The sequence below is a fragment of the Ceratosolen solmsi genome, unplaced genomic scaffold (assembly GCF_000503995.2).
Source record: "Ceratosolen solmsi marchali unplaced genomic scaffold, CerSol_1.0 scaffold35, whole genome shotgun sequence".
NCBI lineage: Eukaryota > Metazoa > Arthropoda > Insecta > Hymenoptera > Agaonidae > Ceratosolen > Ceratosolen solmsi.
In genome coordinates this window covers 2037082-2049699 of record NW_011948423.1, presented here as the reverse complement: position 1 = coordinate 2049699, position 12618 = coordinate 2037082, and the positions used below count along the sequence as shown (strand labels likewise).

Sequence of the window (12618 nt, the reverse complement as noted above, 5' to 3'; positions counted from 1 at the left end):
AGGTGTTCGATAGAGATTTTGCCGTAGCTAGGAGGGGTAAACAAGTTATCCGGTAGAGGCATTCAAATTTTATTAAATTTTATTTAAGTAAACGAACGGGGAGAATTAAACGATATTTTCACATTTTTTATCATCGAACAATTCTATCCGGCAACATTATGAATGAACGACACATTATAAATGACGAACTAATAGAATGCAAATAATTAATAAGTAAATCGATCCTATAAATTAATATAACTTATAATATACAATCTAGTCAAATGATAAATATTTGATTAAATTAATGATGAAGTATCGACGTAATCACTAAATTTACATCTTAATTGGAGATTTGTTAATATGTAAAATCTTAACGAGTAACTTTTATTACAACAATAAAATTTTGCTTTAACATTTTATATCATACTTTTATATTAAAATTCAATTATTATAAAATATTACATATTAAACATTACAACTTTTCCAATTAATGAACATTCAAAAATTTTATTATCAAAAAATGGACAAATTATTTTTATACTTGAATACATTTAATATTGTCATTAATTTTTGGATTTTGACTGATCATTAGCAGATTTATTCATCTTCAATTGCTCAATTGGGCATTTTACACTTTCAACCCAATCACTTTCCCTTGTATGAAAATAACTCAAAATCACGTCTAATAGTATTATACCAAATACTGTTTGAATTGATTTTTTGTTTTTTCTGTATTTTTTAATGGATAATAAGATACTTATGTGTTTCCAATATCCAATTCACTGAATTTACAATGCAATTACGACTTTTTCTAAATAACTAATGGAAATTCTGACTGCATTATTTTCCTTCGATTTCGTATAATAAAGCACAATAGCCAATAATGTCGGTTTTTTATTATAATAATGTTAAATAATTATGCTGATTTGTTTGAGGTTATACGCACAGCGCTCGATCTTCACAGCCACATCACTTTTTAAATATAAATAATTAGCGATTGTAAGCAATTATTAATTACTTTACTACAAATAATCACAAAATTTTGTTGGAAGCTTACGAATTTCAATGGAGAATTTAACTATCAATTAAATGCTTAGTCTTCGTTTCTTTCTATTTACATCCTCGGTCACGTTCCTATCATTTAAAAAAGAAAAAAAGAAAAAAAGAAAAAAAGAAAAAAAGAAAAAATTCTTATTTCGAATCGTAAAGATTCCAGCGCCACTACTGGTGGACATAAACACGCGTTTCGATATCATTTCTGTTTCTCATATTTTATACGAACATTTTCCTCGTTCGCAATTCCTTATTCCTTGGTCCAATGTGCCTTTCCATGCCAATGGGATTATAAAGAGACAAATGCGAGTACTTTGAATTTAAAGAAAGAAATAGCGGAAGGAAGATGAAATAAAACAATGTAGTATAATTTATTAATTATTGTTTATTGAGCAGTTTGTAAAGCTATGTGGCGGACAGGTTTTAATTTTACTTTGGATTAACGTATTACAAATTAATGAGAAAATAAGAAAATGTCACCTACCATTTAATCAAAGTATGTAGGTGCAAAATTCTAATTGTGTCAAGTGATATTCGATAAAAGCAGTTGAAAACTAAATAACTTTAAGCATAATTCGTCGGAAAAAAAATTTGTCCCAGTACATATGCCAATAAGATAGATTAAAAATACACGTTTAATTTTTTAATTACACATACTTCTATTTGTTCGATCTTTAATTAGAATTTAAAGATTTTGCTCGATAGTATTCTTATGATAGCATTGTAAATGTGAATTTCAGAAATAGTTTGACTTACCAAGAATTTAATATTCACGAACTTAATATACTAATTAGCAACTGAATTTATCCCTTGAAAACTATCTATACTTTTAAATATTATTTAACTATTATAATTTCCAAATAAATCTTTATCTATCTATTTAATTCGTAAATAATTTTTTTTTCTTTATATAATATACATATTGTTATATTATTTTTGCATAAGACATGTTGGTTTAAAAACAAAAAAAATTTTAAATCAACAAAAAAAAAAGAAATTTAATCAGAATTCGCTAATTTTTATTGCCTTATTATCGAATAAATTTATTACTTTATTATTAAAAAAATTTTCTAAAAAGAAGATTGATTTGTATCAAGAATAAAAATAGCAAAAGAACACGAGCTTTGCAAGTTTCTTTTACGAATTCATGTAGATGTATTATATGTGCATATAAGAGAATGATATTTATTAAGAAGAGAATAATATTTATTTTGTAAATAATTTCAAAGTAAAAATAATTCTTATCACTTTGAAATATATTTTTTATATTTTCATGTTAAAAAATTATATAATTATATATAAGAGCATTAATACTTGTAAAACCTAAAGTTGTACATCAATTACGTTTATTCATATTTATTAATTTTAAGAATGTATTCAAACTGTAGCGCAAAAAATTTTTAAATCGAAAAGTTAATAAATTCATGAAAATGGTGAAAAGATATAAAGTACATTTTATAATTTTTTTAAATTGAATTTTCGAATAATCATAATTAATTTAATATTTTAACACATAAAGGCTACGGACACGTTCACCCATGCACAAAAAAGTCATGTCGATGATAATTCGTCTATTGGTATTTTGTGTAAACATTTTTAAATGCCCAAGTATAGATTGATTTAAATTATATAAACAGGCACGTTTACATTTTTTTTTTGGTTAGCGTTTATGCGCGCGTGTTTGCATAAAATTTCCATATACATATTCAGAGAGTAATAAGTGCTGTTTGAAACATATTTGCTTATAAGGATTGGCGTCATCATATGTATATATATATATATATATTTATGTGGCAAACCTAATATTAAATAATATTAAATAATTTCGATTGTTCATTTAAAACGTTAAATCCATTATCCTTTAATCAACATATATACATATATGAAACAAAACTTTTTTCTCTCAAAACGAAATAAACAAAAAAGTTTTAATAAAATTACGTGCATTATAATTTTTAAATTCGATTACGATCTACTCTAACTACCTATCTATCCATCTACGTAAAACAATAATAATGTTCTCAGCGATGGAAGGGAATTTTTATGAAAAAATTTCCATTAATCATGGATTCTAGTAATGCAACTATAATTTTCCCAAAACATCGAATAATTAAATTATTAAAGCCGAAAGCTGCTGAGACCACTGCGATAAAGAGTGAAACGTTGAAAAATATTTTATTGACAAACCTTTTCGCGATACTCTATAAATCAGTAATGTTTAAACACCCCGAGGAAACTAAAGTAAATAAATATTTGTATTAAACAGCTCGTTATCGTTTAATTATTTACAAATTTATTCTCAATGCATATTGTCGCCAAAATACAATTACCCAACCCATGCCCACTTCAGTGCCATCTCATGCACCTCCATTGGCTAGAAAATTCAAATAAAGGAATTAAAGGAGCCACATAGCGAGCAGCCCTAATAGGTTTGCATGCCTGGAACGCAGAAGATGTATCGATTAGCGCTTGGAAGAAGCTTTAGAGTAAGGATAACATAGATGCCCGACCTGACCAGCAAACACTCTTACTTGCAGTCTGATTTCCATGTTTGTAACGAGCTCGTCTAGGTAAAGCTTCGTTCTTCGACAGTCTGCGCTGCGCTTCGTTTCTGTTAAATCGTGAACGGCGCCAATAGTTTCAAGCCAAGCTAACCAATCATCGATACCTAAGTCTAGAAATGGAATTGATGCATACGGAACCAGAAGGCGCTTGTCCCACGTAGCTTAAAAGAAAAAAAAAAAAAGCTACCGCAGTCTACAGTATACTTACATCATAAGCACGCGCTTTCGGTTCACCGGCATGTTTAACGGCTTTGTATAAACGGACTTGAAGAAAATTACGTTATTGTTGTAGGATCTGGGCTGCGGGCCGAGGTGAATATTGAAAATTTGAAAAATGGAGGAGCTAATGACGAAGCCCGTCGAAGTGAAGAATTTTTTTGAACGCCACATTCTTGCCCAACTCGTTCTTATATTATGGATTATTTGTTTGTGGGAGCTGTATCTCTCTATCCGCCAGGTTTGTTCAATTGTTTCGACATTATGAGATTGCAAAGCGTGGATATTGTGCATTTAACGGATGGATCTATTGTCCTCTGTAGTTTGCGAATTTGAACACGTTGCAGGAATTGAGAATACCGAGCTTTGGGCATTGAAAAATTACTTGCGCTGATTGTACTGCAAAATTAATCGTAAAGACAATCATTATTCGAGAACCTACGTGATTAATAATTTATAACTAATTTGCTTCTTATGTGTGCTTATCACATGATTTGGCTTAACCACGCCAACTTTTACACACCATTTCAAATCAATTTACCATTTATTTCTATATATTATGTTAAATATTTTATTAATATTTAGCATCTTGTTGTATGGGCCGTTACATCATTGATGGTTATTATAACATTTTTATATAAACACAATTATTTAGTAATAAAAGTAATTCTTATAAATAATTATTAAATGTTAAGTAAAAATGTTTATATGTTGATGTATAAATACGGTGAAACACTTATTGTTCTATTTGATATATTTAGTTTATACATATATATATATATATATATATATATATATATATATATATATATCTTCGACGATTTATATATTTAAAATAAAAGTAGACTAGATATACCAATGAAATAAAATAATTTTTAAATTATAGTTTATTTTCTTTATAATATAAGTAATATAATATAATAATCAAATTAAAATATATATATGCAATATATATATTGGCAGTAGCAGAAGAAGAAAAAAATTGCATAAATTTCATCGCGAATCAAATATATTCCTTCTATTATTTAATCATTATTAGTATAAAAAACTTATATACGTTATGCTTGGATATATATATATATATGTGTGGGGGGGGGGGTGTTGCGCATATATTTATAAGAACAAATTTTTACTTTCAGCGGAAATTAATGCAAAAACTGGTTGGATTGCCAGAGGTCCTCAATAATTTATTATCCGTGGAAGTATACGACAAGTCACGAATTTATGCTTTAGATAAAAGTACCTTCAAGATTATTCAAGATGTATACTCTATTTTTATGGATACGGTAAGGAAAATATAATAATGCATAAGATTTAATATTAAATAAAAATTACTATACTTTATAATAAAATGACTGTTCAATGTTTGTAGGTTTTCATGACCTGCTGGGGCTTTTACTATTCTTGGGAATGGGGAAGGAACTTTGTAGAATTTTGTGGTCTTGATCCAAATAACGAAATTTATGTGTCTATCGGATGTATCACAGTGACAAGGACTTATTCTATGATTCTATGCGATCTTCCCTTTACCATTTATTACACCTTTGTACTTGAGCAAAAACATAACTTCAACAATCAAACCGTACTATTCTTTGTAAAGGATCAGATTATTAAATTTATCGTATCACAGGTAATTATATTATGCAAAAAAGAAATTTATAAATTTGAAAAATTAAGAATATTAAATGGAACTAAAGACTTTCAATTTTAACAATCATCATAGCAATAAAGACATTTAATAGAAATAAATTTCAATTATTTTCTTTTTGCTAAAACAATAATATAAGCTCTATACTATTGTGTATATTATACAATATTGTAAATTATATAATGATTTTAATATAATATATTTAATATTTTTAATTTCTCTATAAAATTTACTAATTATATGGTATAAATTTTACAAATTACAAAAGTGTTTTTAAATATAATAAATTAATAGTAAAATAGTATAATTTATTATTATATTATTATTTCTTTATTAATATTACTTAATAATCTCTTAATAGATTGGTTAAATACTCATGTTAATATATATAGGAAAGGTATAAACAAAAATTGATGTTAAATAAAATGTTGTCTATTTGTATAAGGATATATTGCTTTGCTTATAATAATTATGTGAAAGTAAAGGAATTTTATATACATAACCAAAATATATTTGTAAATTTGCAGTTTCTTATTGCACCATTGTTAAGTGGTATGGTATGGATCGTAAAGCAAGGCGGTGATTACTTTTGTCTTTACTTGTGGTTGTTCATTGTCATAATGAGCTTAGTCTTAATGATGATCTACCCAGAAATAGTAGCTCCACTATTTGATAAATATACACCATTGCCAGAGGGAGATTTAAGGGTCCGTATAGAGGAGCTGGCTTCGAGTGTTGGATTTCCTCTTTATAAGCTTTATATTGTGGAAGGGTCCCGTCGATCATCCCACAGTAATGCTTATCTTTATGGCTTTTATAAATACAAAAGGATTGTGCTATTCGACACTCTTGTTGCTGAATATCAAAAGAAAAAGGTGGATGAAGAGAATGAGAAAAACAAAGAGTAAGTTTATTTAACAAAATCAGTATATTTATGAAAAATTGAAATTTACAGTGTATACATAAGATGTTTGTAATACTTTTAACTTTAAATTACCTTACATAAAACAGTATCTTATATATGCTAAATGTAAAAGTATAATTTCAAAAATACTTTTGCCTATTTGAATTTAGATAAGAATTATGCACGAAAATTATTTGCCCATTTATTTGAGACGAAAATAAAATATTAAATGAATTGAATTAAGAGTCTAATGTTAACTTACAATTTCTCAGTACAAATATTTATCTAGAATCTAATATTAGGAATCTAGTATTTTTTAAATTATTCTACAAAGTGTTAAATTTTTAAACTTATCATTTTGATAAATATAGAGTAATTAAACCTGTTAAAAAAGAAGCAATTTTTAAATTGCATTATGCACCGTTTACATTATATTAAATTGAATTTTTTAAATAACGTATTTACAATATATAAATGTGGAATAAAGTAATCGAAAATATTGTGTCAAATGTAGTCAATTAAGCAGATGCCACTTTATATGTCCACTAATAAAATATAAATATCGTTATGTAAATAAGTAAAGTATTCCTTTTCCCTAATAAAAATATAAAGTTATAAAATTAATGCGCACGTTTTAAAATATGAAAAAATAATTTTGTATTAGAATATTAGACGGTAATATGCAGTCGGTAAGTAGAGTTGAGATAAAATTAGTTAATGTTTAATAATAAAACCCGTAATTTTTATTTTCAAGTTTAAAATGAAAATTCAGTATAAACATTTAATGATATTCATAATTTATTTGTATATGATTATACACATTGTATCGTTGTTTTATTTAAGGTAAAAACGCTTCCGACTCCTTTTTCGACTGTACACCCTATACTCAGTCGTGCAGATCTTTTAAAATTTGAATTCACTGTTGGTGAAATGAAGAATAAAAGTTTGTTATAAAAATTGCCGGAAATTAAACGAGTTTGATTTAATTTAATTATTGGATATTGTATTAATCTTTTTCGTGTTAAAAATATTTGTTTAATTAATGAATCCATATACGCAAAAAGAAAACAAATTTTCTATCAAACTGTTTCTAACATTTTATTCTAACAAAAAGTTTTTATAATTTCTGCAGTTACATAGTAATATATAAGCAATTTTTTTTTTTTTTTTAAACTAAATAAAGAAACAACAGCAAAACTTGACTAAGATCAATTCAAAAGTCAAAAGAGTTATATTAAAATTATTATTTGATGGGATAAAGATAGATTATATTTGCAATCTTATTGTTTCTATTATTCATAATTTTCTGATTCTGATCCTATGCACCTTAAAAAAAAAAAAAAAAAAAAAAAAAAAAAAAAAATCAAATGTATTTGTTTTAAAATATAGAAAATTTATCGAAAATCTTCGGACGCTTAAATTTAACGATTTAATCAAGCAAAATACACATTGATATTTATTAATTGTTATTCATGAATAAAAACTCGTGGAATTATTCGGAATAGCATTAACAATCTTTTTTTTTTTTTTAACGAAGTTTAATTTAAAATACCACTGTTTAGTAATGTCCGATACAATATGTCTTTGTGCATTCGATTATGGAAATCACAAAAGAATTGTTTGTCTATTTTCCAGGTCCAACGAAGAAGAAGTCAGCGGGGAAAGCAGCAAGGAGACCAGCCGAGGCTGCGAGACCGATGAGATCATTGCTGTTCTCGCTCACGAGCTTGGACATTGGTATCATAGTCACACGATTCAGGGATTCTTGTACGGTCAGGTAAAGCTTAATCTTTCCGTCTAGGCCGTGCGCCTTTTATTATCGCTTCAAGGAGCCTTGAAATTTCTATTTTGCGTGAATCATGTTGTTTGCAATCGACTTTTCGTATACATACATACATTAATCAAACCTGCGAACGATGGACTCTAAGGGATCTCAAACTCAAATCTTTGAAGTCAATAACTTCTTCTTTAGAATTTTAGAATTCTGTGTCAAGATAGTAAGTAGTTTTTCTTGTAAAGTCATCGTGTCAGAGTCACTTTGCATATTGTTTATTTTCATCCACGACAGTTAAGTTAGTAAACTAAAAGCTATATATTTTTTAATTAACTTACTTTTTAAAATGTCTTTTAATATCGGTGTTATTATGGATTTTGAATTTTTTGCTCACATTTTTACATAATGATAAGTAGAAATTAAAAGTATTTTATGATGTAATATTTATTTGATTTGACAGTATTAAGTTTACAAAACAATTCACTTGCCCATAAATATTCTTCTACAAAATTATCAAACAAATGCATATGCTTTCATTAAAATATTATTATTTATTATTGTTATATAATTGACGTTTATTTATCATTGAGTCAATGAATACCATTAGAGTAGTTAAAATACAAAAGTGTTTGTGGATATTGATGGTTGTCACGAAAATAGATCCTTTGCATGAGCTCAATATGTTTTCAGAATAATCTAAAACAGAGTACTTTTTATAGATATAACATTATAAAAATATTAATAATCATGTTCGCTCATACAGTAGTAAATAGTCTAATTAATCAAAGCATGCTATTACGAATTCCAGGCTATCATCTTGCTCAACATTGTTTTGTTCGGCCAATTGCTACATTACGCATCGATTTACGAGACTTTTGGTTTTATTGACGAAAAGCCCGTTATTGTAGGACTCACTGTAATCTTGACATACGTGCTTGCGCCATTGAATAAGGTAAGAAACAATTGTAATTTAACATCGTAGTCAATAGTATGTGAAGAGCATAATTTTCCGTTTAATGCTAGATTAAATTAAATGGTAATAACGAATCACTGCTCATACAAATAGATTGCGTCAGTGCTCAGAGGCAAGATTAATGTTTATAAGATGATTTTTCATATTCAGGATAATGTTTAGCAGAAGCATTATTGAAAAGTGAAGGAAAATCTTAAATAACTTTATTTATCGATACTTTCAATTTAATAACTCCAATTCAAAATAAAGACATCGGTAATTTTTCAAAGTCACTTGATTTTTGGTATGTAGGTCATTATTCAAAATTAACAAAGTCAGGTGAAAAGAAAAAAACAACAAAGAAAGAAAGAAAAGAGAGAGAAAAAAAGAAGAAGAATCGAGTGGGAGTGGTTGAAAAGAAATTTAGATGAACTGCCTACGCCATTACGAAAAGTTTACAAAAAATACGTGCTCTGCTATTCAGAAGCAATTTCCTGTAGCAGCGGTAGCAGTAACATATGCAGTACTAGCATTTTTAAATTAAGAATTTTGCCTTTTCATTACATTGCTAAGATTATTATCGCACGAAACTCATATATAATTTAATTTATGTAAAATATTTCATTGTTTATTCTTCTAGATTTTGATATGAAATCATAACTTTACAATTTAAATAAGAAAATCTAAAGTATTTGGTATTGATGTCAAAATATTTAACAATTCTATATAATAATTGTACCCGTTTGCAAATTATTATTTATGTTATTTATTTTTTTTATTTATTTATTTATTTATTTTTTTTTTTACTTTTTTATAATATTCGGAAAGAACAATTGGATGAACTTTTATGGAGATAAATTTAAAATGATAAGAAATGTTTGCACAGGTGAAAATTTAGCTCAAAGCACACAATTGCAATTAAATGTTAAACGCGCGTCCTCCATCATACAAACTATATATAAGCTAGGATTACTTTTCTATTACGACAAAGCACAAAAACGCAGATTTCTCAATGCTAGATACGTAATAAAAAGCGTTTTAAAAAAAATGCCACGTTTGTTCGCTCGTAGCTGATGAACTGGCTGATGACGGTGCAATCGCGGAACTTCGAGTTCCAGGCTGACAAATACGCCCGAAGTCTTGGACACTCGGATGCTCTGAAGCGCGCCCTCATCAAGCTGCACAAGGATAATTTGGGCTATCCCCTCTATGACAAGCTCTACTCCAATTACCATCACAGCCATCCGCCTCTGCTCGAACGACTTGACGCCCTCCAGAAGGACGACTAAATAAAAAGTGGAACGTAGAGAGAAGCGAACGCGCGACACCCACGCGACTACTCCAAGTCGATCGTCTGCATGTGTTGGGATACACTGCGTGAGTGTTTTGTGCGTGAGTGCGCGTGCGCGTATCCCAAGGAAAAGAGAGAGTGTGTGTGTGTGTGTGTGTGTGCGTGTGAGAGCGTGTGAGAGCGTGTGAGAGCGAGAGAAAGAGAGAATACAAAAGTGTGAATAGATCGTCGTAACGATACGTATTTACACTGTGTTTTCTTATGGATTGAAAAAATGTCGATGATAGATAGGCGTGTGATTATTCTTTTGGCTTTATAAGCGAAGCATTAGACGGCTAGTTGCGGCCAGTACCGATTAAGCCCTCTTTCGCATAATCTTTTCTGCGTAATGTTTGTTTTGTAATTGTTTTACAAATGTGTTGTAAACCTTGGTTTTTTCAACGATGATTTTAGTTCATAAACGTAAAGTAGATATTTGAAGTAGAAAAAATTTGATAACAAATACATTTCGAAATATTTTCGTATAATGTTTTTCTACCTCACGAATTCACGTAATAGAGAAGTGAAACGTGGTTTCCATAAACAGTCGATATGTGCTTTATTTCCAGAGAAATAAAAGTAACATCATTATTTTGTAAAATGGACAGCCATTTATTCATACATAATTTGTCAATAGTTCTAAAAATAAGTAAATAATTGTAATAATCATTTATTGAATGGTAATTATATAAAAAAAAATAAAATAAAATAAAATATTATAAAATGATTAAACTTCATGAAAGTTGAAATGCAACGTAAAAACGACTACTTTTTTGTTTTAATAAATGTAAGTGGCCCAAATATAAATTTTTTAACTTAAAAAATTATTTTGTTTATTTATTTTTGTTACTGATGTCTCGTGTTTTCATAATTATTATGATTCGTTTTCTCATTATGAATAAAATTACATTTACAATATTGAAATTTTCATTAAAATTTAACTAAATTTCTCTTCGCGTCAATATTGCATCCCCCAGTATAGAATAATAAACAGTCGAATAAGAATACAAATTTTTCATCTAATTATAATCAAATACTATGATATAGTAATTTTCAATTCAACGAGCATTATATTAATGAAATAATTTCATCTACATATTTGCTCCCGGATGTACGTTTAGAAATATAAGCTTACTACACGTGCGTGCACAACAAAATGACATCAAAGGGACAAACGCCGACACTACCGTGCTGTGTCATCCCAATTTCTTCCTACTCTTTTTTCATTAGTTATATACACAAGTCGGAAAACAATAAAACGTACGGCCTAATTTTGTCTTCACTTGAGCGCAAGTCAATGAGCGTGAGCGCGAAAGAAAAAGAGAGAGAGTGAGAGCGAGCGAGGGAGATAGAGATTAAGAGTGGGGATAGACAGAAATCCTTTACTATTCTATTATGGTATACCGCTTCCCCACTGTGTTCTTTCGAAAGACGCAGGGGCTAACATAACAAGATCTGTGAAAGAAAACTAAAATATATTTGCTGGCTTTAACTATGGAAAAAAGAAAAAAAATATTTATATGTATGAGATAAAGAGGGGCGAGTGAGGGGGGAAGGGAGGAGTAAGAAGCGGAATAATTATGCTCTCCTATATTATCGCAGTTGAAATATGAAATGCTTCTAAGCTTTAATTAATCAAAGGAAACATTTTTGCATAAAGCAAGCATAAAGTAGATTCAACGAGTCACTTACTTGTTATCGAGTATTTTTAGATAAACGAAAAAAATTAATATATAATGATAAATATAAATTTAAAGAATATTATAAATGGTCAAATGATTAAAATAATGATGTGTAATGAACCGAAATTGAAAATATTTAAAATAATTTTTAATTCTATCGATTAATTTGCCTATTTTACTCATTTTTTTAATAAAAAAAAAAATTAATTTCAAATGCAAATATACGTAAAAACTACTTCTAAATATAATCGAAATCAACCTTAAAATATGTCTTATAACGCGTGTTGTCGAAACGTAACTTATGAAAGTATAATATTTGCATAAAAGTAGTCATAAGTTTATATGATGTTAAATAAAGTAGACCGTTTCAAAAGATATGATAATGAAGTTTTGCACAAAGTCTCAACACATATTATACAAATATACGTTAGAATTTTGCTTTAATCTAGGCAATCTTGCCGCTTTAAAGCACCGAGTTTTTTTGTTTTTTTTTCCAAATATAAATGAAAAAAA

At 28.1% G+C, this 12618-nt stretch overlaps 1 protein-coding gene across 1 annotated transcript; it reads left to right on the top strand.

The window, feature by feature from the left end:
• The first annotated feature begins 3695 nt into the window (after nucleotides 1-3695).
• On the top strand, nucleotides 3696-10519 carry LOC105362125 (CAAX prenyl protease 1 homolog). Its single transcript, XM_011499476.1, has 7 exons — nucleotides 3696-4056; nucleotides 4955-5101; nucleotides 5188-5445; nucleotides 5991-6367; nucleotides 8003-8144; nucleotides 8950-9093; nucleotides 10164-10519. The coding sequence occupies exons 1-7, from the start codon at nucleotides 3934-3936 to the stop codon at nucleotides 10380-10382; spliced, it is 1410 nt and encodes a 469-aa protein (XP_011497778.1). The 5' UTR covers nucleotides 3696-3933; the 3' UTR covers nucleotides 10383-10519.
• Nucleotides 10520-12618: the final 2099 nt, after the last annotated feature.